The sequence below is a fragment of the Misgurnus anguillicaudatus genome, chromosome 10 (genome assembly GCF_027580225.2).
Source record: "Misgurnus anguillicaudatus chromosome 10, ASM2758022v2, whole genome shotgun sequence".
Classification (NCBI taxonomy): domain Eukaryota; kingdom Metazoa; phylum Chordata; class Actinopteri; order Cypriniformes; family Cobitidae; genus Misgurnus; species Misgurnus anguillicaudatus.
Window position 1 is genome coordinate 41,820,961 of NC_073346.2, and position 26,645 is coordinate 41,847,605.

Sequence of the window (26,645 nt, forward strand, 5' to 3'; positions counted from 1 at the left end):
TTGTATATTTTGAAATATATATTTTGAAATGTATTTAAAAATATTTTTTTTTGCCGTAGGCCTATGGGTTTCCTCGCTTTTAAGTTTTTACACTTTGATATTGTTTCCAAGTATGACATGCATTTTAAAATGTTCAAAGTTAAGAATTTTTTGATCCAATTTCCTTTAAGGGGCAATAATATAATTAAATACAAACCTTAGATTATTACCCTCAGCATATGAACAACATCTTAGCATAGCATCAAAATTAACAAAAGTGTTTTCTTGTATGTAATTATTTCCAAAATAATTGTCTTAAAAGAACATTTCCAAGTGATTAGTCTCGGGGAAAATTTAGCAAAAGCACAATGTGGTGAGGCACGACTCTGCACGAACCGACAGGCAGATGACATCAAAGTACCGCGAGACAATTCGAAAGCAGACTTCTCCGTGTAATTTCTCGAATCGCTCTCGCGATACTTTCATGTCATCCACCTAGTCATAAGTAGCACCAATAGCTAAAAAATACATTTTTAAAAAATTATTGCAAAACATTATTAGGTCATATGTGTCACGAAGGACTTCATTTTAGAAAACTTCAAAGGCAATTTTCTTAAAAAAAAAAAAAAAAAAATTGTGCACCCTCAGAATCAATTTTTTTAAAAATAGTTCTGTCTCTGGCAAATTAATATTTTCATATCCTAACAAACCATACATCATTGGAAAGCGTATTTAATAATTATGAATTCAATTTCATAAAATTGACCCTTATGACTGGTTTTGTGGTCCGGGGTCACAAATAAGTTTTGTAGTTTGTATTGTGATGCTGACATTTTCTTTTTTAGTGCTGTGATGTTTGCTGCCTGGTCGCAGAAGATGATCACATCAGCAGGCATTTTTATAAACTTTTCTTTAGTAAATTATTTGAGATTTATTTTGCTTATGTAGAAAGTGAAAACAATATTGCATTTTGAAACATTTTAACTGCTGAAAAAATATTTGGGCACTATTAATAATTGGGTGTCTCTTTAAATCCACGTCCAATCAGAAACATGGGCTCGAAATTTGAAAGGTGGAGCCTCATTGAGCTGCTGATGAGCGTTTCTCTCTCTCTCTCTCACCCTGAGCAGCGGTAGCAGCATGAAACTCTGATAACACGCGAGTGAGTACAGCATTCATTCATTCATTCACGAACTTTTACACCTTTGTTTCTCGTTAATGTGTCATTCTGGAGACACATCACTTCCGGTGTGTTTTATAAAGGTCGTGAGTTGAGACGCAGCTTATGTCAGTCAGTGTGTGTGTTTGTATGATTGTGTTTGTTTTGACTGATGTTTCGATTCTTAAAATCTCATTTTAGCGCCTTTTTTTAACTCTGTCAGCAGTGAGGTGACGCGCGTGCTTTTCTAGACGTATTAAAGGGCAATGTGTTTCATATAAACTCTTATTACTGTACTGCTTGTGACCCGGCGTGTGCACGCTCAGACACTGTGTCGTGCACTAGCGTTTAAATCCGCGCTAAATTTAAATCTAAAGGAGGGAAAGCTCTCAGCGTGTCACCATAGCAACAGTAACCGTCACCTGTCGCTTTATTAATGAACATACAGTGATGAACAACACTTCATTTCTAATACCTGACAGAATTTGCTTTCATCCTCATATTATAGTTTTATATGTAGCTGAATGAATTTCCAGCAACACTACTAACTTGTAAACCATGAGCACATTTACATCTTTAGCTGTGAAATGATCAGCCAGAGATTAACTGTGATTTACTCTGTTTGTAGGTTGACAGCGGTTTTGGGCCATTAAGTGTTTGATAAAGACCAGCTGGAGATAATGGAGAGCACACAGGTGATGTCTGATCCTTTTCAGGGTGTAAAATATCAGACCTGTGGTCACGGTACAGGCCGGCGCTACACGCCCAGAAAAGACGCCCAGTCGTGCCGTTTCAGCAGCACCAAAGAAAACCGTGAGGTGTGCTCGTCCCACAGAAAAGACCAGAGACGGTCGAAGGACATGAAAGATTCACAGAGGGAACCACCTGTCCAAACGGGCTGGTGCGAGACTCCCAAGATCAAAAAAAAGGACGCGTCACTCCGCCGACGTCTGCTTATGTCCCGGTCGGGCTCTGCTGATGGGAGTGACTGCGGCGTCGCTGAATCACCTGGAGAAACCTCCAAAGATCTCGTGAACTGCAGAGACGAGAGCTTTGACTCTCTAGACATCAGCCCGACCGGACCTTTGACCTACAGCACTTTAAAACCCGACGATCTGGATTTCTCCTGTCGAAAGCGCCGTCTTCTGTTTTCTGAAGCGATTACTTCAACCCTTGACAATGGCAAGTGTGGAGGTCACATGAACCCAATGCTAGGTCAGAATTCCCTAAATGAGCCAGATCTCGATGAAAGCATCATAGCTGGTCTCGCTGCTTCTCCGCCAGTAAATGACTTAATGCAGGTTGCAGGTGATCCCTTCAGGTCCCCTCTGAGGTCAGAAAAGCAGAAACTGAGCGTCCTGGAGACGCCCTCCCTGACCTCAGAGGACAGCGGATTCAGTTCTCTGGGTCTGGATAAATCGCACGACGACTCTATCGATCACGACGGGTCTTTCCAGGAGCTGGTGCTGCCGTTGTCCTCGGGCAGCAAAGAGAGGAGACGCTCACGACTGGAGAGACAGCGAAGGCTGTCCACTCTTCGAGAGGGGGGTTCGCAGTCCGAGGACGTAGCCGGAGAGCAGCGGCGTGAGTCGGATGCCCACGTGAGTAAGGACAGTGTGTTTTTAGACAGAACCCCGCTGGGTGCCGCCACACAGAAGATGCACGACCTGTCTCTGACTCCGGCGCTGCAGGTCGTGCATGCCATAAGTTGTCGAAGCACACGTGGGCTACAGCAGCAAACCAGTTTAGAGGAGCTGCTCCGTTTGTCAGACGAAGACGGACCCAGCGGGGCCGGCTTTCCTCTCTCGGGGCTCATTGGCCGGAAAATGGGCCTGGACAAAGTGGACATCGTTGTGGAACTCAAGATGCGAAACCTGAGACACATACTAGCCGTTATTCTGAGTCTTCTGTCAGCAGCTGACATCTTCAGGTGATTGAACCCGAGTTCAGCTTATTCCTTGTTTGATTTGTTTGTTTGTTTGGTTGTTATTATGGAGAAGAAGAATATAAAATAGTTTTTGCTTGCAGATTTGGGCAGGTTTCTGAAGACTGGAATGACATCATCTCTGAAGACAGAAAAGCCTCCTATAGAAGGAAATGTCACATCAAAGAGTTAAAAGTTGCAATAGAGGTGAGATTCTAATGGGAGGGAATACGTAAAGAATAATTGATGTTGGGCCATTTAATTATTTGAAAATAATGCACACCCAAGGTTAGGGGTGGGGCGGTCCACATTTCTCACAGTTTGATTCGTATCACGGTTTGATGGTCCTTGTTTCCGTATGATCCGGTACTAGCAATGTTCAGAAAAACATTCTGCAGCCAAATCAACAGAACATTCTTTTATTTAGTGACAAACTTATATTTTGTCAAAAAAAGCATCTGAGCTTTGCCATTAGAAGCAAGTATTTATTTGAATTATTATTTCACAAGCTAAAACAAAGTGCATTTCAAATCCAAAATAATCTGCTGTCACTTTAAGTTACTTCCAGTTGTGGGTTATTGTGTGTGTTTGTAGATGTTTGGTGTAACTGCTGCTAAAGTACATATACGAAGAGGTGCTGGGCAGCGTTTCAGGAGTTTTAAACCGCATTGTCTACAGCAGAAGGGCTGCATGAGTTTGGCAATAAAAACATTTAGTGCACCTGCTAGTATTGTTATACAGTATACAAGTGTAGTGGCTGTGTTTTGGCGTAACCTTGTGCAGGGTTTAGGAGTTACAACCCAGTTGTGCATTATTTACAAATAATTCAAAGTCAGTTATTCGTCTTATACCACTTTTACCGTAAACGTTATTCTAGTGGTTATTTTTTAAGGGGACATAAACATGGAAGAGTGCTTCATAACGTCCCTAGTGCTTCTATTAACCTAGAAAACGTGAAAAATCTCAACCCAGTAACTTAGTTTTGGTAAAACATTCTCTATAAGCCTGTGAAAAAAGAGCTCATTGAAATTGGCCCCCCTTGTGATGTCAGAAGGGGATCTTATTATAATAATCCACCCACGGCACTGACATTTAGTGCAGAAATCAGCTCATTTGCATTTTAAAGGACACACACAAAAACAGGACATTTTTGCTCACACCTACAAAGTGGCAATTTTAACATCTTATAATAAATTATCTATATGGTATTTTGAGCTAAAACTTCACACATGTACTCTGGTGACACCAAAGATTTATTTGACATCTTAAAAAAGTCTTGTGAAGTGTCCCCTGAGCTAACGTTACTGTGAAAGATGTGTACTATATAATCTATACAATCTTAACTTCAGATCAGCTGTCAAATCTCCCTTCACATAGCGCTGATCCATGATCGACGTCTCCTCTCATCTTTAGGAAACTGAATTTTTGTTGAGATATTTGTTCCAGTTCAATTTAGCCACTAACCAGACCATTAAACAAACGGAGACTGGAAGTTAAGTTTAGTCCAGATGCGTAACCGCATACGTCCCATGAAACGTCTATAGTTATGATCTTGAAAATGACTTTGCCATTTTACCTTAACTCTGTAGTTGTGCCCAGTTCATTCATCACACTAGTAATCGATCGCTGCATTATTATGAGCTACAGTAGTTTTCAGTGTCAACCGCGTACTGCACATTTTGGGAAGTGTTATTTGAAAATTCATATACGTTGTTTACATGCTACAGAAATCTGTGATGTATGCCGTTGTGGACATTTGTGGGCTGATGCATTTTCTCGATGGGTATGCATGTGTCTGCTGGTATTTGACTGTCTGTCTCTCTGTCTGTCTGTCTGTCTGTTTCTGTCCATCTGTAGACTGGTAGATTGGCGCATGTTTCGGATGCTGACACCAGGCTAACGCTAAGCTGTAGATCGGCTCTGAGCAGAGTTCAGGCTCAGGCCAGAACCCCACACACACCCCAGACCCCGACCCAAAACACAGAGAGACCGGTCAGCACCAAACGCATCGAGTTCCTTCAGGTGTGTGGGAGAGAAGTTCTCTTGAGAAACGAATGCACAAATGACAAGAATGTCGATTGTGTAACTACATAATTAAACATTTCATTCAACTTTGAGTTTGTATATGAACTGTGATCTCTCTCTCTCTTCATCAGGTGGCCAAAACTCTGTTCAGTGATGAATTTTTAAAGCCGTGTCCACGCTGTCAACATGCAGCTCGCTGTCACTCGTTGCGGGCCGAGGGTCTGTGCAGCTGGGCCGACTGCAGGTTTCGGTTCTGTACGTTGTGTTTGTGTGAGTTTCACGGATCCAGAGACTGCACTCATCTGTCCGGCAGACGCAGGAGTCGTAGGGATCTTCTGCCCGGCAGCGCTCAGAGCAAACGTAATGTCAAAAGACTCTGAGTTTCTGTCCGTTTCTCTGTCTGTCTGTCTGTGTTTTTTTTAAATATTGAATTACCTCAGAGTTTTGCACTTGTGTACAGAAATCATTTTTGCTCTTTACATGGATGTTTTTATACATTGTTTTAAATAAAACCTTTTTTATCTTTATACTCTTGTTGGTTTTGTTTCTTTATTCTGAGTAAAAACCATCAACTGTTGATAAGAAGTCACTTCAGAGAAATTAAACAATTGAAGTCCTTAAATGTTGTAATCGAAGGTTTTATAATTGTTTTTGTTCTTCCATTTACATTAATTTCATGTATTGAGTTTGCTGTGTTTTACAAACTTGAATATCTGAACCCGAGTTTGGCGTTTCATCACCATGACAACGCGATCTGACGCGCGAGCAGCTCTGTCTGAATCAGATCAGCTGAACTCTTCGCGATGTATCGAGCGATTCCGGGTGAGTTTCGATCTTAATTTAGATTATATCGGTTCGGTGTTGTTATTCCCGTATGTGTGACGCAGTTTTCCGTTTGTTTTCAGATTTACCGGAGATAACGAGCGACAACTTCGTAAGTACAGACCGGTGTCGCAATGTTTCTGTATGTGTGGTGATGATGATGATGATGATGTGTAACTTTACTAAAGTGAATCTGTTTTTGAACAGGAGGAACATCTGACATCTGATCAGATCTTCGTCGACTTCTTTAACGACTTTCTGTTGCTGCCAGTGAGAATCAATCGTTTTACTTTATTCAACTTTAACATGCAGATAAACTGCTGTGTTAGTAGCAAAAAAAAAAAACTCGAGAAAAAGCAATAAAGTTTCCCCTGTTAGTTACATTGTTTAATAAAAATTTATCCAGATTTTTTTCATAGACAGGCTATGTAAGTATGAGTGTTAATACAAAGGCTAAACTATCTACTTGAATGGGGACAGACAGATATCCCTAAAACCAAATATAATAAACAACATATTTTCTGATCAACAATTACATCTGACCAACTGTACCATAACTTGGGTTTCTTAACCAAACTCTTAAAGAGTCGTCAGTCTTTATTGATTATTGATTGGCTCTTTTAACTGGAAGGCAAGACTTCAGTCACTATTAATCGTTAAATGTCCCCTTATTTCTATCAGTGTTTAATCTAGTTCAATCCAATATCTTTGATAATTGTGGTGATTAAACACAGGCTGTTTGTTTGAAATAAGACCTCATAAGTCACTCAAGATGAAGCTGTACAGTACTTTAAAGGTCTAAACAAATAAAGCAGCAAGTGTTTGTGAATGTAACTCTATAACACTTCAGATGTTTTAACAGTGACTTCTCTTTTGAGGGGTGCAAAATATGTGTTAGAGTGTTTTAGGTGTGTGTGGTGCTCGTCATGTCAAAATGTGTGTTCGTTGTGTCATGTGAATCTATGTGCATCATATATGTCATGTCACAATACATACCTGCTGCAGATGCATCAGAAGGATTTAAGACACTCACTTAACATTACACTCTGATTACACACGAGATTAAGAGAAACACAAGCGTCTCTTTTATTATAAACCAATTCAAAGTGTCTGCTACAGAAACGTATTTTGTTTAAATCTTATTTTTATGTTGTTTTTTTAAATCAGAGGGTTACAAAATGAGGGACAACATAGCATTGTGTCAACATATTGAGCAAAAAAATAAATCAACGTGTGGTTGAATCAAAATACTTCTTTCTCTCTGATTCAGTTATAAAAACAATAAATAAAACAAAAGAAGACAAAAGGGGTGATAAACATGCTCCACAAGTCAAATATAGTACGATTTATTCTTGCTGCATATATAGCCAACACAGTATAATAAATATTTAAGATAAAGGTTTTGTGCATTTAAAGTAGAAACATCATACTAAAATAAATAACAAAATATATATAAAAAGGGGCACCTGTATAAAGCAGGCATGTATTTTTTTTACATGACACATGATGCACATAAGTTTACATAACGCGTCAAACACATATTTTGACATGATGAGCCACACACATGATGGCTAAATACATCGTGCACCCTCGAAAAAGAAGTCACCGGCCGCCACTTAGTTTCAATAACACTCAAGTTGAAATTTCCCTAAACCCGTATTTATACAACCCTTTACACAGTTTAATGCAGTTTAATGGTAATGAACATGAAAATAAGAATAAAGAATAAGCACAACTACAGCGTCCTTACTGTACTGTGTAGTGATGATGTTGAGTCGCTCACACTCATAAAGCACACCCGTGTGTGTGTGTTTGTGTTTCAGGTGTTTGGTGTAGCTGTCAGATATGATCGGATCTCTGCAGGCTTTGAGCTGCTCAGTCAGACAGCTGAAGATCTGTCTTGTCGAATCAGATCTTCTCTACATGAACTCCAGTCAAAAACGCTCTCCGATCCAAACTGGCTCCCACCAGAACCGGTTCAAGACAACCGTTACACGGTCACTGTATGTGTTTCGACGCACTGGATGAATGCCGTCCTCAGGTGTTTGACGCTGTCATGTGTTCAGACAGATGAAATGAAATGTGTTTTCTCTTGTAGTGTTTAGACCGAGATCAGACCATCCAGTGGCTGAAGAGAGACAGACTCTCGCTCTTTCTACAGAGTGACACTTACTTTGAGTACAGGTGAGATCAGACACTGTGTGGATATTTGTTGTAATCTTTATAGATTAATAGAAATCTGTGTGTTAAGTGGCCTGTATGAGAAATAAGATTGCGTTAGCAACCCGACTATTAACATTACACAGAATTTACTGCAATGCGAAATAATAAATACAGGACATGAGAGAAGGTGCATGTTATAAACAAGATTAGAGTAAAACATCACAAATAAGTAAACATTGCATGACAATATGTACATTGTTTAGAAAAAAAGCATCAAGTATTTGCATATAAAATATGTTGCACATGTTTTATTTTATAATGCAACTGTAAACACTTGTAAAGCCAGATGATTTTCTCTTGTCTTTTGCTCTGTGGGCTTTTTACACAGGTTGGCTAAATGTCTGTCTCAGCTCAGTGGTCCAGAGAGACCAGAACATCACAAACAGCTGTGTGAGGAGGTACATAAAACCCTAAATGAATGTGTTTACCAGAGTAAATACTGTAAAATAAAATCTATTCTGTGTGTGTGAGCAGTTCTGCAGCTCTTCAGAGATTCACCGGCATGAGACGATTCATCAGTGCACAGCTCAGGGTAGACAGATACGCTGCAAAGAAATCATTAACATTATAATGACAGGAGGAGTGTAAAGAAATGGACACTAAACCTGTTTTGTGCACAGGTCGAGTTAAGACTGACAAACACAACCCAACCCAACAGAACCTCACACAGAGACAAACACCTCATTCTCAAACCCGAGCCCCGGTCACCAGAGAGAGCGGCTTGATGTTGTCTGGTGTCCATGGTGCCAGAGAGAGATTTGTGGATTTTAAAAGGTCTCTGGTTGGTGGGCAGGGGGAGAAGATTCTGGGTCTGTGGATGGATGTCGAACGACTGAAGACGCTCAACACGCAGACAAAGAGCAGGTGCTTGAGTAATGCTCTCCAAATAAAACTGTGTGTGTGTGTGTGTGTGTACGCTAGAAGTTCTTTTAAAACGCAAATGTGACTTCTGTGACCTCTTAAGTATGTTCAGAGAAACCACTGACGTGTGCTGTGTTTAGTAATGAGTCTGATCTGTGTTTGTGTTACAGGTATTTAGTGTGGATGAAGAGTCAGTATGTGTACAGCAGCAGCTCGACAGCTCTGAATGTTGAACTTCTCTCTAGACTGAGATTAAACCACAGCATCAGCTGGCAGTTCAACACACTGATTCATGTTCAGTCCAGACTGCTGGAAACCTTGATTCTCTACTGGTAACCACACACACACACACACACACACACACACACACACACACACACACACACACACACACACACACACACACACACACACACACACACACGCACACACACATCATATTTGTACTGCACATTTACTGAAATATGTGTGTGTTTCAGGGGTCAGCGTTTTACATGCTGTCTGTCTGATCACTGGCCCGTATCACAGCTCATATTGAATCCTGTGTGTATGAGCACCTCACACCTGTCTGCAGCTGCGCATGTGCCGTTTTCAGTCTGCGCAGACACAGCAGTACAGCGGGCCACCTCCACCTGCACTGAAAAGACGGTGGACAGCAGTGAAATGGCTTCATTGATGGATGTTCTACTCACTGAACCCAGATCAGGCTTCACTTTCACACATTTCTGTCGGAATTCAGGGAATCAGGTATAAGCATGAAAAGTGAATTTGTTTGATGTTTAGCTGTCTGTTAGAGATGAATATTCTGGTCAGAAATACACATGAGCTGTTACCACAGACATTGCTCTGGTGGTTATTTTAAGACATTTGACAGGTCAGGTGAGCGTTTATAAAAAAATAATGCATACCTGTGGAACATTTCTCAACCAATTAGAAGAAAGCTTTGCATTCTGTGGTATAAATATATTTATATTGTCTGTCTAAAGTCTGTGTGTGTTTGTTTAGCTGTGGGAGAACGCCGTTCATTTCTGCTCAGAACTGTTGCAGTACATTCAGCTCTTCTGTATGACTACATTTGATCCTTACAGAGTACAGCACACAGCTCAGGTGAACACACACACACACATGTACACACACACACAAACACACATATATACACATTTTTACACAACACTTTTTCTTTAATCTCAGCTCTTGTACAGCTCGTACCTTTGCAGTGGAGCTCAGATGAGCATTAGGTTGAGTGAGGAGAACAGAAAAGGTGTTCTGGCCCATTTGAGTCCAGCGTTTGAGGATCTATTTGATCAGGCGGAAGAACATGCACTCACCATCCTGCTGGAGCCGTGGACACTCTTCTCCGCGCAGCTGACAGAATCACTGAAACAGGTCGGTACCACCACCATCATCATCATCATCATCACATTCTGTTAACAGTACATGGCCAGATGATTGAGTATTGATCGTCTCTGTGGTCTGCAGGTGGCACTGAGGGATGAAGTGCGTTGTGCAGAGACTGAACTCTACCAGATGCTGCAAAATCTATACACGCATGCCCAGACAAAAAACCTGCGGCAGGTAGCACATATACACAGTTACATAACACATTGCATTGTGGGATGCAGTACCCAAACAGTGTGCTCTGTTATTGTGATGCACTCTAACACAACACGCATCTAGACGTTGACATCTAGAAAAGACCTAGAATTGACCTCTAGTTTTACTTCACCCAGTGAATACGCACACACACACACACACACAGAGAGAGAGAGAGAGAGAGAGAGAGAGACACACACACAGAGACACACACACAGAGACACACACACAGAAACACACACACAGAGAAACACACACACAGAAACACACACAGAGAAACACACAGTGGTCAATCATTCAATACAGTGACCCTTTGGGTTACAAGCCCGACTCTCTAACCATTAGGGCTGTAACCTACACTCTTCAGTTTAGTTTTATTTGTGTAGTGCTGTTCCCAGTGCAGTTGAACAACATTTGATTTCAGTTAAATGTCTTTATTAAGCAGAAATAGTTTGAGTTGGGTGATGTTGTGCTGGTTTATCTTACAGGTGCTTAGAGCTTCTTCTGCACCAGCAGAGGTCACCAGAGCTCCAGATCTTTGGTCAAAGGTTCCTCTTCAGTTCCGTGGACTCCGCCTTCATTCTTTCATCCAGAATCATTCAGAACTTCAGCTTTTCCTCTCTTTCCTCGAGAAGAATTCAGCCAGGTCAGGTGCCGCCACATTGTAGATGAACATAAGATACTTTATTATCGAGGTATATTTAATGACCTGCATTCTGTGTGTGTGTGTGTGTGTGTGTGTGTGTGTGTGTGTGTGTGTGTGTGTAGTATGGATCTGCAGTACTGGCTGGATGTGGAGCAGCTAAAGAAAACTCCTGCCAGTGATGAAGGACTTCTGGAGGAGAGATACTCAAACATCAGAGCCAAATATTTCAATAACAGTTTTCTGTTTGCACCCAGCAGCCCTGCTAGTGAAGAAGAACAGATGAGGGTACACACACAATCACACACGCACACAATCACTCACACACGCACACACACAATCACTCACTCATTCAGTGTATTTGTGTGTAGTTGTTGCAGATGTCCACTGGTCTTGTGTGTGTCAGTGTCTCTGTGTCTCTTCTGACTGAGCTGCAGTTTGTGGTTCAGAAGCGTTTAGAAGATCATTGGCTGCCGCTGTTTCTCTCAAACTCACACCAGTTCAACACACATCACAAACTCAAGGTGAGATGAAACTCAGTTGGTTATCACTAAACAAGCTTTCTGGACCAATAGTTGGACATAAATGAGCATCATCACAGTTAAAGTCACGTGATATTATCTCCACAGACACATTTATGTCTCTCACTCATTCTCTCTCTCTTCTATATTAAATTTTGGTGGATAAATAACACAACAAACCTGACAATGACAATTGTGTGTCTGTGTGTTCAGTCTTCAGGTGTAATGTGTGAACAGCAGCCTGTCGTCCGTCACAACAAGAGAAGGCGGCAGTTTTATAAGGTGACTCTTATGACCTGCAGTAATGTTTTTTATTAGATTTGATTTTGTCATCAGTATTATAACAGCCCAAACATTTCTGTCCTTTCAATGTTCTTGTGTTATGTCATAATGTGTTTGAGATGATTTATTAATGTGCATGACAATGTTTACTAGGTTAATAGAGTAGTCATCTGTGGTTTAAAAGCAGTATGTTAGTAGCAAAGAATAATTCTTATACACACTTCATCTGTGTCTGTCTGTCCGTCCGTCTGTCAGCAGGTTAATGGAGGTGTGATGGCTTCGTCTCAGGTGTCTGTCTCTCTGCGTAAGGCTCTGTTAAACCCTCTCACCTGTCTGCAGTTCCAGAAGTTTCTGTCAGTCTGTGGTGATCTGCTGGAAAATGATCTTCTCTTCTGGCTGGAGGTTCAGAGATATAAGGTGAACATTTAGAGATGAGAGGAACATTGACAGATGTGTTTCATTTACATTTATCTATCTGTCAGATGCTTTTATCCAAAGTGACATACAGTATCCACCTTATTTGCGAACGCATGAGTAAGTGATGTGATATATTTCCCTTCTTTGTGCGAGACTTCCGTTTCAATAGCTGGCCGGTAGAAAATCCATATAAAACATGATTTAAACAGTTATGGTAAATATTTACAACACCTGTCATGTATGAACCAGTGAGAGGAGGAAATGAAGAAGTGCCCTGATATATATCATATCATATGTAGTTCTAAACGGAGGTTTGGGAGGAGCCTAAACATTCCGGACCGTCAATTATCATTATGGGCGAGTGACAGGTCTTCAGAGGCTTACCAGTATCTTTACAATGGGAAAGTCAGTCGAGTGTTTATACATGAAATAGACCAAGACTTCATGTTTTTAACCTTTTCAGTGCTACGTTTAAAGTGTCCCTCTGGTGTGTGTTTTTTTAAACAGCAATTTTTAATTGACTTTGAGATTGTGTGAGTTTTTATGGCGACACATCGAGCTTCACACGGTCCGACAGTGAGCAGCATCTTTTTCATTTAACACATTGTAAGTTATTTGAACATAATAAACATATTAAACTATTACATTTATTCAGTATTGTTTTCGTTTTATGAACATATATGCAGTAGATAAGACATGAGCTTATGATAACCCTAACACATTAAGAACTGTTATAAACATTAACTAATAAGCAGTTTATGTCGTATATATTCTGTACTGTAATAATATATTTGTTGTAATATATAGTAGCAGAATAAACCAGCTAAATCAGCATATTTTTATCAGCATAATATTAGTTGTTTTTGAACAGTTATTGTCTTAATTGTTCACTGTCAGTTTCTATGAAAGGTTTTCAGGTTTTCTATGAAAGGATAAAGGTGTGGATACAGATCATACAGATCAGATCTCCGTTTAGAACTACATATATATATATGATATGATACAGATCGTGGATACATGCACCACATTCATTTCTTGTGTGTGTATTATGGTTAAAACAAATGTTTTGTAGAGATTTACTTCATTTGTTCCAGCTATTATGTCAACCACAAACTGCACAAATTATGCCAGTCGTCGTGGATTTCATAATAAACATTCAAAATCCACTCGTGTCCCTTGCAATATGACTATCATTAGCTTAAATTAGTGGCTCACCACCAAACGTTTTACATAAAGGAGCTCAAAGATGGCGGCGCCCACATTTACATCAAAAATAAGGTGGATAGTTTGCGTGTTTACTGTTGATCAAACATCTGACACTACTAACACAATGATCTACCAGTTGAACTCTGTTTGTGTGTTGTTTTGTGTGTGTGTGTGTGTGTGTGTGTGTGTGTGTAATGGTTAAAGTTGTTCAGATATATTTTCTGTGTATGAATCAGGATCTGTGTCATTCTCACTGTGATGATGTCACGGTTCAAAGGAAGATCTCCATCATCATCAGTTGTTTCATCAGTTCTTCTGCCCATCCCACACTGCAGATCCACATCCCTCCTGAGCTGGCGGAGCGCATCACCAATCAGCGCCGAACCCTCGGGCCATATGTGTTCAGAGAGGCACAGGTTTGACCAATCACACAACAGCTGATAAATGACTGATACAACACAACATTTAAACTTTCTGTGTGTGTGTGTGTGTGTGTGTGTCAGATGTGTGTGTTTAACCAGCTGCTCACACACTGGCCTGATTTTGTGGCGTTACGCACAGCTGTGGGTGAGAAGGAGGTTCTCCGAGTACTGGAAGAGAACCAGTGGAGAGAGAGAGACAGAAGAGAGACGGACGAGCAGGACGACAGGCTGTCTGAGGTACATCACGTGACAACATCACATCTGTGATTCTTATGTCATGAAGGCCAGTATCACTACTGTGCTGGACTTAAAGGCACAATATGTAAGATTTATAAAAAATATCCAAAAACTACTAGCACAGTGTTGTGTATTTTGTTCACGTGTGTTCTTACATTATCCCAAATGTTTTCAACAATGTTCAAATTCAGAGAATTTACCGTTTTAAAAAGTGTTCAGCCCCTCTTTATGTCCACTTTATCTTTAGGTTCTGCTTTTACTTAAACTCTTTTAACATGTTAAAATCTTGTAATAGTCTTTGTAGAGCTCATCATTACAGCTTCTAGAGACACTGAGAGTTTTCTGAGAGCTACAGCTTGTATTGTGTCATGAACTTCCAGATGCACTTTGTGTTCTGTGATATTTAGCAGAAGCATTCAGATGTAATTTAATGCTACAATTCAGTATTATGCAGTATTTACTGTGATAATATTCTTTTATGTTGATTGATTTAGCTGTGGCTATAGAAACAGATCATACTCAGATTGGCGTGATGTTACCCACAGATGGATCTGTGAGCATTAGTTTAAACACTGAAGATGTTTTTATATTGAATGCAGTTTGTCAACGATCTGTGTGTGTTTGTGATGAACAGGACGATGAACCGCATACATTCACTGATGAAGGTCTGATGAAGGAGGATTCAGGAATTAAAGAGGTCACCTATAAGGTCAGAGGTCACATTCACACATCAGGACTATATATCACGAAAAACAAAAAGAAATCATGACAAGTTTACCTCTGAAGAAAACTAACATGACAATTCTGGACTGTCAGATTTATTTAAGACGACACTTCCCAACAGACCCCTCATAAAACAAACGATCAGTTTAATCTGTACATGTTATCTTTCAAGTTTAATGAACTTAAAATTGTACGTCAAAAAGTTACATGAACTAAGACTTTTAATTTATGGGTCTAAAAAGCTTATCTACTACAGATTCTTACCAAGATTTTTGATTACTGTAGACTACAATCTTCTCTGTGGGGATTGAATGGGTTTAAACCTTTTAGGTCAGGGTCCCAAAATCTTATCCTGGAGGTCCGGAGCACTACAGAGTTTAGCTCCAACCCTAATCAAACTTAGCCACCTGTGATCTTCTAGTGATCATGAAGACCTTGCTCAGGTGAAAGGGTGTCCATTCGTGCCAGTTCCGCCGGACACGTCCCGAACATGTTTTCGGGTGGAGGGCCGAGCGCTGCAGAGTTTAGCTCCAACACTGACCACCTGATAGGGTGGCCATTCGCGCCAGCTCCGGAAGCCGCGTCGCTCGACCGCATACATCATATAGGTTCTCACATTTCAGTTAAAATACATTAAAGAAAATTAAGATCTATTTCTTTTAAGACATACAATCATTGTAGCTTCATTCTTACCTTGAAAAGTAACGGTTGCTTTTCTGAAATTAAACCTGAAATATTAAACCTTGATGACGTATGCTGTCGACCAACGCGACTTCCGGAGAACGAACCCGAAAACATGTTCGGGACGTGTCCGGCGGAACTGGCATGAATGGCCACCCTATCAGGTGGTCAGTGTTGGAGCTAAACTCTGCAGCGCTCGGCCCTCCAGGGTAAGATTTGGGGAACCCTGATTTAGGTTAACATATTAAATCTGAAATCTGGTGCTGGTTTATGACGTGGTGCCTGTGTGAACCCTGTTGTGACGTCAGCAAGTCGTGATTTACAATACACAAAGTGACTTTTACATTTTACATCCCAATTCTTTGGGAATCAAACCCAAGACCATTAATAGTGTGATACTCCACCAATGAAGCTGTATGAAAGCCATTGTTTACATTTGTCGATGGTGAATTGGGTTGTTTTGTCATCAGATCTCGTGGTGCTACTCAAAGCACATGGCAGCACTGGAACATGAGACAACTCGGAGGGAGGAAGTGATGTCATCATGTGGGACAGGTACGCAAATGCTTCAAATGCAGATTTAAAGCATGATCTGCTCAATGTATCATTGAGTGACATTTAATTTAATGAGTCATATGACCTGATTTTAAGTTTTCTTTAGTTTTTAGAGTGTTAAATGATGTCTGTGCACATGAAAGATCTGTAAAGTTGCAAAAATTAAAGTTTCAAATCCAAAGAGATCTTTTTAAAAGTGAAGCCTCATCCACGTCTACCTAAAACAACTCGTTCAACACGCTCATGCAGTTCGACGTCATACTGGTTTGAACATTTGAATAAAACCGCCCTAATGTACACACAAAGATAGAGAGTCTAACTTTCAATCACGCTGTAGTATTATTGTTTCCGCCATGTCGAGTTGACGCTGTGTTTTCCCCTGCGAAAGGCATACGACTTTGTTTGGCCTTCTGATTGAGTAAACATTAAGAAACCAGACAGCTTCATTTACAACAATGTTTCACAGCAATACAGCCCACATGTTCGATTGTGTGCTGCACATTTTACAAAAAGGACTTATTTTTAAACACCGGAGAGTTACAAATCTGGATGGACACAAAGGCTTCGTCTAAAGGTTTCCTGTAAGTAGCCGATGTTTCTGTATTTAATGTTTCTACGATCACAAATGCAGAAATGGATTTATGTTTTAGGATCTTTACCTTACCGATCTGTTACGTTCTACTCGCATCACGCTGGTAAAGTTGATCGATCAGTTTAGTCAACTGTGTTTTCTGGGTCAGATTCAGGCTTGTATTGATAAGGTAGTAAATACAGTAGTATCTCCTGGCTTTCACTATTACTTTGGGAGCTCATCTTTCAAAACATGGTAAGGAGTGGCACATTAACGTTTACGTATTTCGGTCAATCGGTTCACACCGCGCTTTCTCAGAACGATGAGCTTTGTACAAAAACGACCTTTTACAGATGGGTGAGACTTAGAGGTGCTACAAAAATTTACGATATGTGGAAAAAAATGTTTTTACCATAAACCACGTAAACACATTGTATTACACCAAATACACAAAGTAATTTTTAGCCATGAAATATGGGCCCTTTAAATTGACGTGCATCACTAAATTTGTGAGAATGTTTACAAAAATATGATTTCCAAAAATCCAGTTATCCAGTCTTATTTTGGGTTAGGGTTAACTGAGGTCATGAATGATAATTGACTCATTTAATTAAATCTCCTCGTGATGATGTTTTCTGTACAGACAGAAGGTCAGGATCCAGTCTGAGACTCACAAACACATTGACTACAGGTCAGATGATGAAGACGCTCATCTCTTCATACTCCTCCTCACTATCAGCTCTATAGAAATCATTGTGTTTGTGTGTCACAGGTCAACAGAAGCACAGAAACAACCGCTTGCGTCCAAACATCCAGACAGAGCTAAACTGCACAACAGGACAACATGTGAAAAATCCTACAAAAAATCTTGGTTATAATTTATAAAATTTATTAATCAACATTTATTTTAAAGCGATTCTTTAGCTCAGAATAGAGGAGGGACTATTAAAATAAAAACCATCATCTTTTGTGCATTGCTTATAAAAATACAGATGAAAGGCCTTATATTGGTTTTCAGCATCACAGACAAACAAACAGATTCATATAAATACAACAAAACTCTTTATATTTATAAAGTTGAGCATTTCTCGTGGGTTAAAGTCTTTGAACAAATAATTGTCTGCCATGAAGACTGTTAGTGGAACCCGATGCGAAGGGCTTTATTTTTCACCATGGTAAACTTGCAGATAAACACGTGTGCAAAGGCCGGGTCAGCCTGGTAATGGTAGGTTTTAGTTGTAGTCGATGGCGGTTCGGCAGGAGTGACGATCGTCGGCTGATTGAGTGACGACGTGGACGGTGAGAGATATTGAGACGCTCCTGTGACGAAATCCACCAGACGATTATACTGAAGCTCAGAGAGACACTCACGACCTCCATCAGCCTGACAGACAGACAGACAGACAGACAGAAGAGAAAGAGACTTAATGTTTGTATTTAGTGTTTTTTTTACAAAACATTAACTGATTTTATACCTGCCATTGATCTTTATTATAAAAAAAATCTTCAAACAACTTAAAAGACACAAAACTGCATTCATTTGTCATTTATATTTTTTATAATTTGTGGTAAATATTTGTTAGTCATGCATTATATACTGACCAATCTTACTGTTGATAGATTTCAGTTTTATTTTGAGGGCTTATTGTCAGATCTTACAATCATGAAAGGGAAAACCATCAACACAATTAAATCTAAATGAAGTGTGTACCTCAGTGTCTCCAGAGACTCGATGCTGCTGAAGTGTGAGTGTGATGTGTCCAGGTTTGTGTGCGTCATGTTCACACTGGATCTCTGTGATAGGAAACGCCTGCTGTTGTGCGTCCTCACACACACTGACCACAAACAAAACCTCTCCACTGAGCAACAAACAGCCCGAGTGTTCCTGACCGGACCCGCTCACCATACACACCTCCAGAGCCATGTGTAGCGCCGGGCGACCCAGAGACTGTAACATCTTCCTATACGACACACACACACACACAGCAACGCAATTATACACATACACAGGTGCCAGCAGAAGTAACAGTGAGATTGTGTGAGTTGAGCTGCATCACACAAGTTTCATCGTCCACATTATCTTCACGTATAAGAAGAGCAGAACGTTCATGTTTACCAGACGTATTTGACGTGGCTGTTGACAGCGTCTGCTGATTTTCTGTCTGTCGGCAGACACAGCTGCTGAGGATGCTGGGAAAGTCCAGCACTGTGCAGGAGACCTGAAAACACAAACGTACACAACGATCACATCTGCAGAAAATGATGTCACACAAACATGTATGATGTCTAACTGCTGAATGTACCATAACCCGTCTGTGACACAAGTTCAGCTGCTCCTCCTATTGGTTTGGTGAAAACTCCCACAATGCCTTTCCCCACTCCAGAGATGACGCCACGCGCTGCACTGCTCGCTGAATCAGGCATCTCAAGAGTCCGTGTGAATGTTTGCATGGGCTGATCCACAATACCTGCGATGGCACCTAGTATACACAAACAACAAGCATTACAGACTGACAGACAGTGAGAGAGAGAGAGAGAGAGAGAGAGACAATGTGTGTGTGTGTGTGTGTGTGTGTGTCTCACCTAGTAGACTGATGCCCAGTCTTGACAGTCCTTGTCTCAGTCCGTCTCCCAGAGTCTCGGGCAGCTGTCTCCGCCACTCCTCCTGTCTCATGTAATGCTCATCATCCAGTGACAGACGGTCCATGTTACGTGCAAGACTCGTTGCCAAATTAGTGATAGACGTCAGAGTCCCTGCAGAGACCCCAAAACCAGAATCTCATGTAAATAAAGGTGTAATCATTCCCTATCCTTCTCTGATCATAAAACCATTATTCTACCAAAAGCACAACATATATACCAGCAAAATATATATGAATCTTGGATATTTTAATGCAAACATTTTCCATATTATCCCTTTAAAGCTAGACATGTAGACAGTATGCATGTTTCTTGGGATTCAAACCCATCATCACGGCATTGCTGACAGCACGCTCTAACCCTATAGTTTATAAACGTATTATTATCAATGTAAAGTCAGTGGAGGTTCAGTGTTTGCGTTGTCACCTTTAGAAATGTGTTTGATGAATGAGTTTGTTCCTCTGGAGACGCCACTGATAAAAGCTCCTGGTCCACGAGTCAAACCCTCATACGGTAACCTGAAGAAATCTGACACTCCATTCCCGATACTTCGCACCAGATTGGCGGGACTGCCCAGGATTTCCAATGAACCGACCACCCATCCTAAACAACACAGATTCTAAAGGTCTGAATCTAACAGATATTTGTTTTGTAGGAACTTGAGCGAGAGACTCACCCGCTCTGAAGAGGGCGCCTGCGGCGTAATGCATTGCGAGCGCGTGCACGAGCTGTCGCGGGGTCGTGCAGATCGGTCCGCGTTCGAACGTCGAGAATGACAGCGGCGTGTGATCGGACGCGATGTAGAGCTTCAGAGAGGCGTGGATGCTCACGAGCAGATGAACGGCTTCGATGGACAGCTTCTGCAGATGCACCGGCTTCTCCAGCGCACGCATGGACTCCAGGACCTCGCTTGGAACCGCCGGCCATTCGCCTTCTCTCCGCCCGGACTCCCTCTCAGCCAGCAGGGACTCTGGGATGTAGGTGCGGAAGAGCGTTTTCATGTAATAAATGAAGGTGTCTTCCAAATAGATGCGTGCAGGTTTGATGCGGAAGGCGAGTCGGTCCAGCTGCCAGTCTGCGGAGACGCACACAGTCACAGACAGGAAACACGCTTCACAGAACTCCTCCGGGCGATGCGGGGTGAGCGCCAGGCCGGGGTCGCACGTACACACGCCCGGCTCAGTCTGCGGCTCTTGGCAAACGATCACTGGAAAGTGGAAGCTGGCGCGGTCGTACAGCTGATTGTCCACCTGCAGGCTGCCGCAGTGCACCCGGAGCGTGTGGATGGGCGGAGCGGTGATTTCATCGATCGACAAATCACATGGCGGCAGATGAAGCAGCAGTTTGGAAACGGTAAGACGTAACAGCTCCACGGATCTGGACGGGGTGGTGATGTCATCGCAGAGCGCCACACTCACCTCATTCGACAGGATCCTGAACGAGAGCTTCTGATTGGACAACCTGTCACAAACACACCGACACTAAGTAAAGCCCTTTGGTGCAGTTACACAGAACATCAACATGAACAACACTTTGTACCTGTAAGGTGCCATCAGGTCTTCGGTGCTGCTCTCGGGTGCGAGCGTCAGTGTTATGGTGCCACTCTGGTGAAGCACATCAATGTACAAACAGCCAAAACCAGGCAGGAAAACAACCTGCAAATCACACAACACACTAATTATTTTAACCAATCAGTGCCCTTTCATTTCAGATGAAACTGTCTTACATTAATCTTATCAGCAGTTTATTATGACTGACTCTGAATGAAGATGAAGGTTTAACACGCACACACAAATGATTGAATTCTGCTGGTCTAAAGTCACAGCTGTCGTGTATCTGTGAGTGTAGCGTCACCTGTGTTCCAGGGTTGCTGATATCGATGTCATCAGTCCAACTTGTTGTGTTGGGCGTGTCTGTGGGATTGATGGGTGTGGTTATGGGATCAGTAGGCGTGTCAGTGACAACACGGAGTAGCAGAGTGGGCAGCGTCTCTTTCTGTTTGCACTCAGGAAAGTTGGAGGCGTGATGAAACAGCTCATGATGAACAGAAGAGACCGCCGGCAAAACCTTGCAAAACACTTCATCTCGTGGACACTCTGAAACACACGCACAACACGACTGTCACACACGCACAACATGATACTGACATTTGACAGTAAAGAAATCTAACACATATGCACACAAAGAACCATTACTGGAACATGCACATAACATTATTATTAAATTCTGGTTAAATTGTGTGCGTTTATCAGTGTTTGTGTGTTTTTGTTACCCTTGAGGTTTTCCTTTAGTAACAGCTTCATTGGGCAGCGGTTGTGAATCAGCATCCGTGGACAAAGATCTTCACTTACAGTCAGATATGTGATGCCTAGATGCTCCTGACAGGTCAGAACCAGAGCCCTGACAAACACACACAGACACACAAACACACACAGACACACAAACACACACATGTAAAACACAGCCCAGTTAATTACTGACCACAATTCACCACTCTCACCCCTCTCGTCATGTAAAATGATCTGTGTTGTATTTCTTCAGAGGAATTTCTGCTTGCGGCGGTAAAAACAAAGATGGGTCAAGTTGAGGATTTAACTCAACAAAAATCGCTGTCTATTTACCTCCATCACAACTAATCTTGTCAAATCATACACAGCAAACTGCCTTTCTTCTTCTGGGTTTGTGGGTTTACTGGCCAAGCTTCTTCTTCTTTGCCTGTTGCGCTGCTACTGTGGTTATACGGGTGGATACTGCCTACTAGTGGTCTGCATGTGTAAGTGCACATCGACGCGGGCGACGACCCAGAAGTATTTATGAAAACTGAGGTGTAGCCTGCGGCATCATGGCTACGCTGTAGAACTTACGCACAACTATGATGAGCCCTTTAGTTCTGGTACTAATGTATAGAATTAAGTACTGGGGTGATTAGTCGTGAACTAAATGTAGCATCAGTAGCATTGGCACTGTGATTAGAGACTATGAGGCGATTTATCATCATACTGAAATGACCAAATGACTGCAGCACTCACACAGTGATGGGCACAACAGAAAACAACCAGACAACAATCTGCCCCAAATAATAACACAAACATTCATCAAATGCTGTCACCACATCATCACCACAGAAAGACACAGAACTGGATTACAGGCTGAACATAACAACAGAAGTTAATAAAGACTAAACTTATCTGCTGTTTGCTGATAAGCAACACCTGGCATGAACAAGAAGCACGAGCCCGTCTGGATTTATGATTGACGCTCAGTTTCATAATAAAGCTATGAAGTGCTGACTATTTAAAAAAGATCTCCATTAAAATGAGGTGGATTGGATCTTCAGTGATGCCGTAATGCAAATGAAACATTTTGAACAGGAACTCGCTTGCATTTGGCCGTGTGTTGTTTTTGAGACGCACCTCGTGTTGAAAGGGTTTTGTCTTGTCGCCTCCACTGGTACACAAACACTCTGTCTGGGGAAATCTGATCGCACAAACGCTGGAAGACTCCAGAGATCACCCTGACCATCACAACTTAACAGCAGATGTTTGGATGACGGCGGGGTATTCAGTTCTGACAGTTCAGACGCAGGACGCACGACATCCCAGCAGGCCACAGGACAAGACACCTGATCTCCAGCGTGACCCACAGTAAACACAGATGACTCAGGGACCTGATAGACCTGAAGGACAGACATCAAATATATTTAATATGAATCAACATTAACAACAACAGTAATGATGTGTGTGTGTGTTTGTGTTGTACCTGGTCATGTGTTGTAGTCATGTGTTGTGATAACACAGCTTTGCACCTGATGGTGTTTGTTGTGTTGTTTAGCAGGATGGTTTTATCCTCAATCTGTAAAACTTGAATCCCGTATTTCACTGAAGATGACACACACAACTGACAGAGCTGACAGACAGACAGACAGACAGACAGACAGACAGGTTAGCTGAAGACAGATCAGATCAAACACAAATAGACAGACATGCACCTTCAGTTTTCCTGGCTGAGTTCCGAGTGTGATGTCTGTGTGTATGTATCCCTCCTCATCCAATAGCAGGACATCGGCTCCGCCCCCTTCTGGCCACCGTGGGGATGACACCTCATGGACCAATCGCACAGCAGGAGATTTGTGCACCGTGTTAGTTTGTGGCCAATAAATGCCAATCTGAAACGCATCCTGTCACACACACACACACACACACGAAAGAAGATTATTATGTAACATAACCCTAAAACTCATCATCATGACATCAAGTTGAAGTTTATGAGTCATGTGTACAGATGTATATATAAACTACAGCCATATACACTCACCTAAAGGATTATTAGGAACACCATACTAATGCTGTGTTTGACTCCTTTTGCCTTCAGAACTGCCTTAATTCTATGTGGCATTGATTCAACAAGGTGCTGAACGCATTCTTTAGAAATGTTGGCCCATATTGATAGGATAGCATCTTGCAGTTGATGAAGATTTGTGGGATGCACATCCAGGGCATGAAGCTCCCGTTCCACCACATCCCAAAGATGCTCTATTGGGTTGAGATCTGGTGACTGTGGGGGCCATTTTAGTACAGTGAACTCATTGTCATGTTCAAGAAAACAATTTAAAATGATTCGTGCTTTGTGACATGGCGCATTATCCTGCTGGAAGCAGCTATCAGAGGATGAGTACATGGTGGTCATAAAGGGATGGACATGGTCAGAAACAATGCTCAGGTAGGCCGTGGCATTTAAACGATGCCCAATTGACATTAAGAGGCCTAAAGAGTGCCAAGAAAACATCCCCCACACCATTACACCACCACCACCACCACCAGCCTGCACAGTGGAAACAAGACATGATGGATCCATGTTCTCATTCTGTTTACACTAAATTCTGACTCTTCCATCTGAATGACTCAACAGAAATGGATACTTATCAGACCAGGCAACATTTTTCCAGTCTTCAACTGTCCAATTTTGGTGAGCTTGTGCAAATTGTAGCCTCTTTTTCCTATTTCTAGTGGAGATGAGTGGTACCCGGTGGGGTCTTCTGCTGTTGTAGCCCATCCGTCTCAAGGTTGTGCGTGTTGTGGCTTCACAAATGCTTTGCTGCATACCTCAGTTGTAACGAGTGGTTATTTCAGTCAAAGTTGCTCTTCTATCAGCTTGATTCAGTCGGCTCATTCTCCTCTGACCTCTAGCATCAACAAGGCATTTTCTTCCACAGGACTGACACATACTGGATGTTTTTCCCTTTTCACATCATTCTTTGTAAACCCTTGAAATGGTTGTGCGTGAAAATCCCAGTAACTGAGGAGATTGTGAAATTCTCAGATCGGCCCTTCTGGCAACAACAACCATGCCACGCTCAAAATTGCTTAAATCACCTTTCTTCCCATTCTGACATTCAGTTTGGAGTTCATGAGATTGTCTTGACCAGGACCACACCCCTAAATGCATTAATGAGAAATTGAACAGGTGTTCCTAATAATCCTTTAGATGAGTGTAGTAGGCTAAATGTAGTAGTGTGTGTTCACTGGATGGCAGTATGGTTTATTGTACTTAACAATAACTTGATTTTACTACAGTTCTGGACCAGGATTGGTTGACAGTGAGGTGCACTGCAATTAACCAGATACTCGTGACTCTTTACACTGCGGTCCCATTGACTCTTTCCATGGGCCATAGCTGGCTCGCCGCCTTCTAAAGTTCTTGATTATATCTCTGGTTTTCCTAACATGCTATCATCGCACCACCGTCATCTGTGTAAGCGTTTGTGTTGAGGCGCAGTAGTGAACATGATCATGACCACATCATGACCGCAGTGCCCGCTGGACAAACCCTCAAAATTTACACTGCATCATAGTGCAGGCATGCCACAGAAAACCCCTGGCACACCGACGCTGCCAAAACTACTGTGGCAGAACTACTAATAAATACTGCAGCTCCACGGAGACCGAGCTCTATTTGTTTCACTTTTACAGTCGATTTGAAACTCATGGATCTGATTCGACTTAAAGTTCTGCTCTCTGATTCATCAGGCCAAAGAGAGAGACAGAGATATAAAGAGAGACAAGACAGTAAGAGTAAGACAGACAGACCGACCGACCTTGAAATTTGGTGGTACGAGAGTTTTTCCAGCTGGTATCTGAATGACGATGTTTTCAGCTTCAAACAGCCAGAGGTCCCAGTGTGAGTGATTGACCAGAAGAGCCCACGGCAGAAGCTCCACCATCAGTGTGTTGAGACCGGACCTCCACGCGCTTAACCGCACCTGCATGGGACTGTCCCACTGCGCCACAGACTCCACTACAGACCTACACACACAAACACACACACACACACACGCACGTAATTATTTCTCTCTATTACAACAGAAGCAGAAAATACAGTTATAGAAAACACAATACAATGATCAATAAATGTCTTCAGTATTTAATGTCATCTCTTCACAAGAGTTCAAGACACATTTATATGCCAAGAGAGGTCAACATTAAATACAAACTTTTACCGGATGATGACATTTTGTTCTGAAATGTGTGTTTTGTGTACATATTTTGTTTAATTAGATTGGAAATTTAATGAGAAGCACTGTGGCTTATAGAAAACGTTAAGGAAAACAGTCTCACTCAAACTAAAAGACAAAAACTTTCTGAGGACAGAAGCATGAAAAAGTGACAAGAATGTCTCATGAGCAGTCAATAAAAGTTAAGAGAAACCTGTTCAAGTCAAACAAAACAAGATGTTGTTCATGCACACCAGACGTTCTGTTACTACTGTACATGTGCACACATTTGAACCCACTGAAGGGACATGATGGTGGAAAATATTTTTCAAAACCTTTGCGTTCGCTTGCAAAAAAGAACCTGCTGTGTGTTCTCACGAGAAGTCTGTGTAAAATATTTGTTTCATTTTCAATGACTTCATATATCTTCATTAATACCACGGATCTGTTGAATGCTTTATTCTGATTGGTTGATGGTGTATATACATTATTTTTTGATAAACACACACCTGACCTGTCAAATGTGTCTGGTCACTGTGGTATAAGGGGAATTGACTCTAATTGACTCTGGTTCCCCCCAATGCCCCCCTCCCCTGTTCTGGCGACAGCTCTGGGTCAATGCCAGCATGATAAAGTTTGGCTCTCGTAAGGGGATTTTATTTCTGATCCCG

At 41.7% G+C, this 26,645-nt stretch overlaps 3 protein-coding genes across 9 annotated transcripts in view; 2 read left to right on the forward strand and 1 right to left on the reverse strand.

Annotated features, from left to right (window-relative positions):
- Nucleotides 1-981: 981 nt before the first annotated feature.
- On the forward strand, nt 982-5,614 carry fbxo43 (F-box protein 43). Of its 3 annotated transcripts, none has more exons than XM_055211681.2 (5): nt 982-1,141; nt 1,767-3,068; nt 3,167-3,269; nt 4,920-5,054; nt 5,219-5,614. In XM_055211681.2, exons 2-5 carry the CDS (start codon nt 1,819-1,821, stop codon nt 5,465-5,467), a joined length of 1,737 nt encoding a protein of 578 aa, XP_055067656.2. In that variant the 5' UTR covers nt 982-1,141; nt 1,767-1,818; the 3' UTR covers nt 5,468-5,614. The 3 variants fall into 3 exon arrangements, with proteins under 3 accessions (XP_055067656.2, XP_055067654.2, XP_055067655.2); XM_055211679.2 differs by having other exon boundaries at nt 983-1,141; nt 4,920-5,084; XM_055211680.2 differs by lacking the exon at nt 982-1,141 and adding an exon at nt 1,167-1,242 and having other exon boundaries at nt 4,920-5,084.
- A 124-nt stretch (nt 5,615-5,738) lies between these two features.
- On the forward strand, nt 5,739-17,729 carry LOC129448957 (regulator of G-protein signaling 22). 4 transcript variants are annotated; one of them, XM_073872664.1, is made up of 24 exons: nt 5,742-5,909; nt 5,993-6,021; nt 6,117-6,179; nt 7,733-7,912; nt 8,008-8,093; nt 8,461-8,530; nt 8,607-8,664; nt 8,753-8,996; nt 9,239-9,325; nt 9,473-9,740; nt 9,999-10,100; nt 10,185-10,379; nt 10,473-10,568; nt 11,075-11,232; nt 11,355-11,517; nt 11,601-11,753; nt 11,964-12,032; nt 12,288-12,449; nt 13,892-14,071; nt 14,159-14,314; nt 14,949-15,023; nt 16,189-16,273; nt 17,488-17,535; nt 17,617-17,729. In XM_073872664.1, the coding sequence occupies exons 1-24, from the start codon at nt 5,891-5,893 to the stop codon at nt 17,727-17,729; spliced, it is 2,859 nt and encodes a 952-aa protein (XP_073728765.1). In that variant the 5' UTR covers nt 5,742-5,890. The 4 variants fall into 4 exon arrangements, 3 of the variants coding, with proteins under 3 accessions (XP_073728765.1, XP_073728763.1, XP_073728764.1); XM_073872662.1 differs by having other exon boundaries at nt 5,747-5,909; nt 9,164-9,325; XM_073872663.1 differs by having other exon boundaries at nt 5,748-5,909; nt 9,164-9,325; nt 12,291-12,449.
- The window catches only part of LOC129448956 (intermembrane lipid transfer protein VPS13B), a 78,135-nt gene continuing 69,206 nt past the window's right edge, over nt 17,717-26,645 (reverse strand). For both annotated transcript variants that reach the window (XM_073872660.1, XM_073872659.1), the window contains exons 47-60: nt 25,579-25,786; nt 23,473-23,661; nt 23,244-23,390; nt 22,898-23,160; nt 21,757-21,884; nt 21,339-21,580; nt 21,024-21,139; nt 20,161-20,945; nt 19,911-20,087; nt 19,428-19,598; nt 19,148-19,324; nt 18,961-19,063; nt 18,556-18,805; nt 17,717-18,228 (exon numbers count right to left, since the gene is read on the reverse strand). In XM_073872660.1, coding sequence (XP_073728761.1) covers nt 17,980-18,228; nt 18,556-18,805; nt 18,961-19,063; nt 19,148-19,324; nt 19,428-19,598; nt 19,911-20,087; nt 20,161-20,945; nt 21,024-21,139; nt 21,339-21,580; nt 21,757-21,884; nt 22,898-23,160; nt 23,244-23,390; nt 23,473-23,661; nt 25,579-25,786 — 3,205 coding nt within the window. In that variant the 3' untranslated portion in view covers nt 17,717-17,979. The remainder of the gene's footprint in view (nt 18,229-18,555; nt 18,806-18,960; nt 19,064-19,147; nt 19,325-19,427; nt 19,599-19,910; nt 20,088-20,160; nt 20,946-21,023; nt 21,140-21,338; nt 21,581-21,756; nt 21,885-22,897; nt 23,161-23,243; nt 23,391-23,472; nt 23,662-25,578; nt 25,787-26,645) is intronic.

Coding starts and splice junctions, on each gene's coding strand:
- LOC129448957 (XM_073872662.1), top strand. Junction 7,913..8,007: donor ACAACCGTTACACGGTCACT/GTATGTGTTTCG, acceptor TTTCTCTTGTAG/TGTTTAGACCGAGATCAGAC. Junction 8,094..8,460: donor GACACTTACTTTGAGTACAG/GTGAGATCAGAC, acceptor CTTTTTACACAG/GTTGGCTAAATGTCTGTCTC.
- fbxo43 (XM_055211679.2), top strand. CDS start 1,819: ATGGAGAGCACACAGGTGATGTCTGATCCTTTTCAGGGTGTAAAATAT. Junction 3,069..3,166: donor TCAGCAGCTGACATCTTCAG/GTGATTGAACCC, acceptor TTTTGCTTGCAG/ATTTGGGCAGGTTTCTGAAG. Junction 3,270..4,919: donor AGTTAAAAGTTGCAATAGAG/GTGAGATTCTAA, acceptor GTCCATCTGTAG/ACTGGTAGATTGGCGCATGT.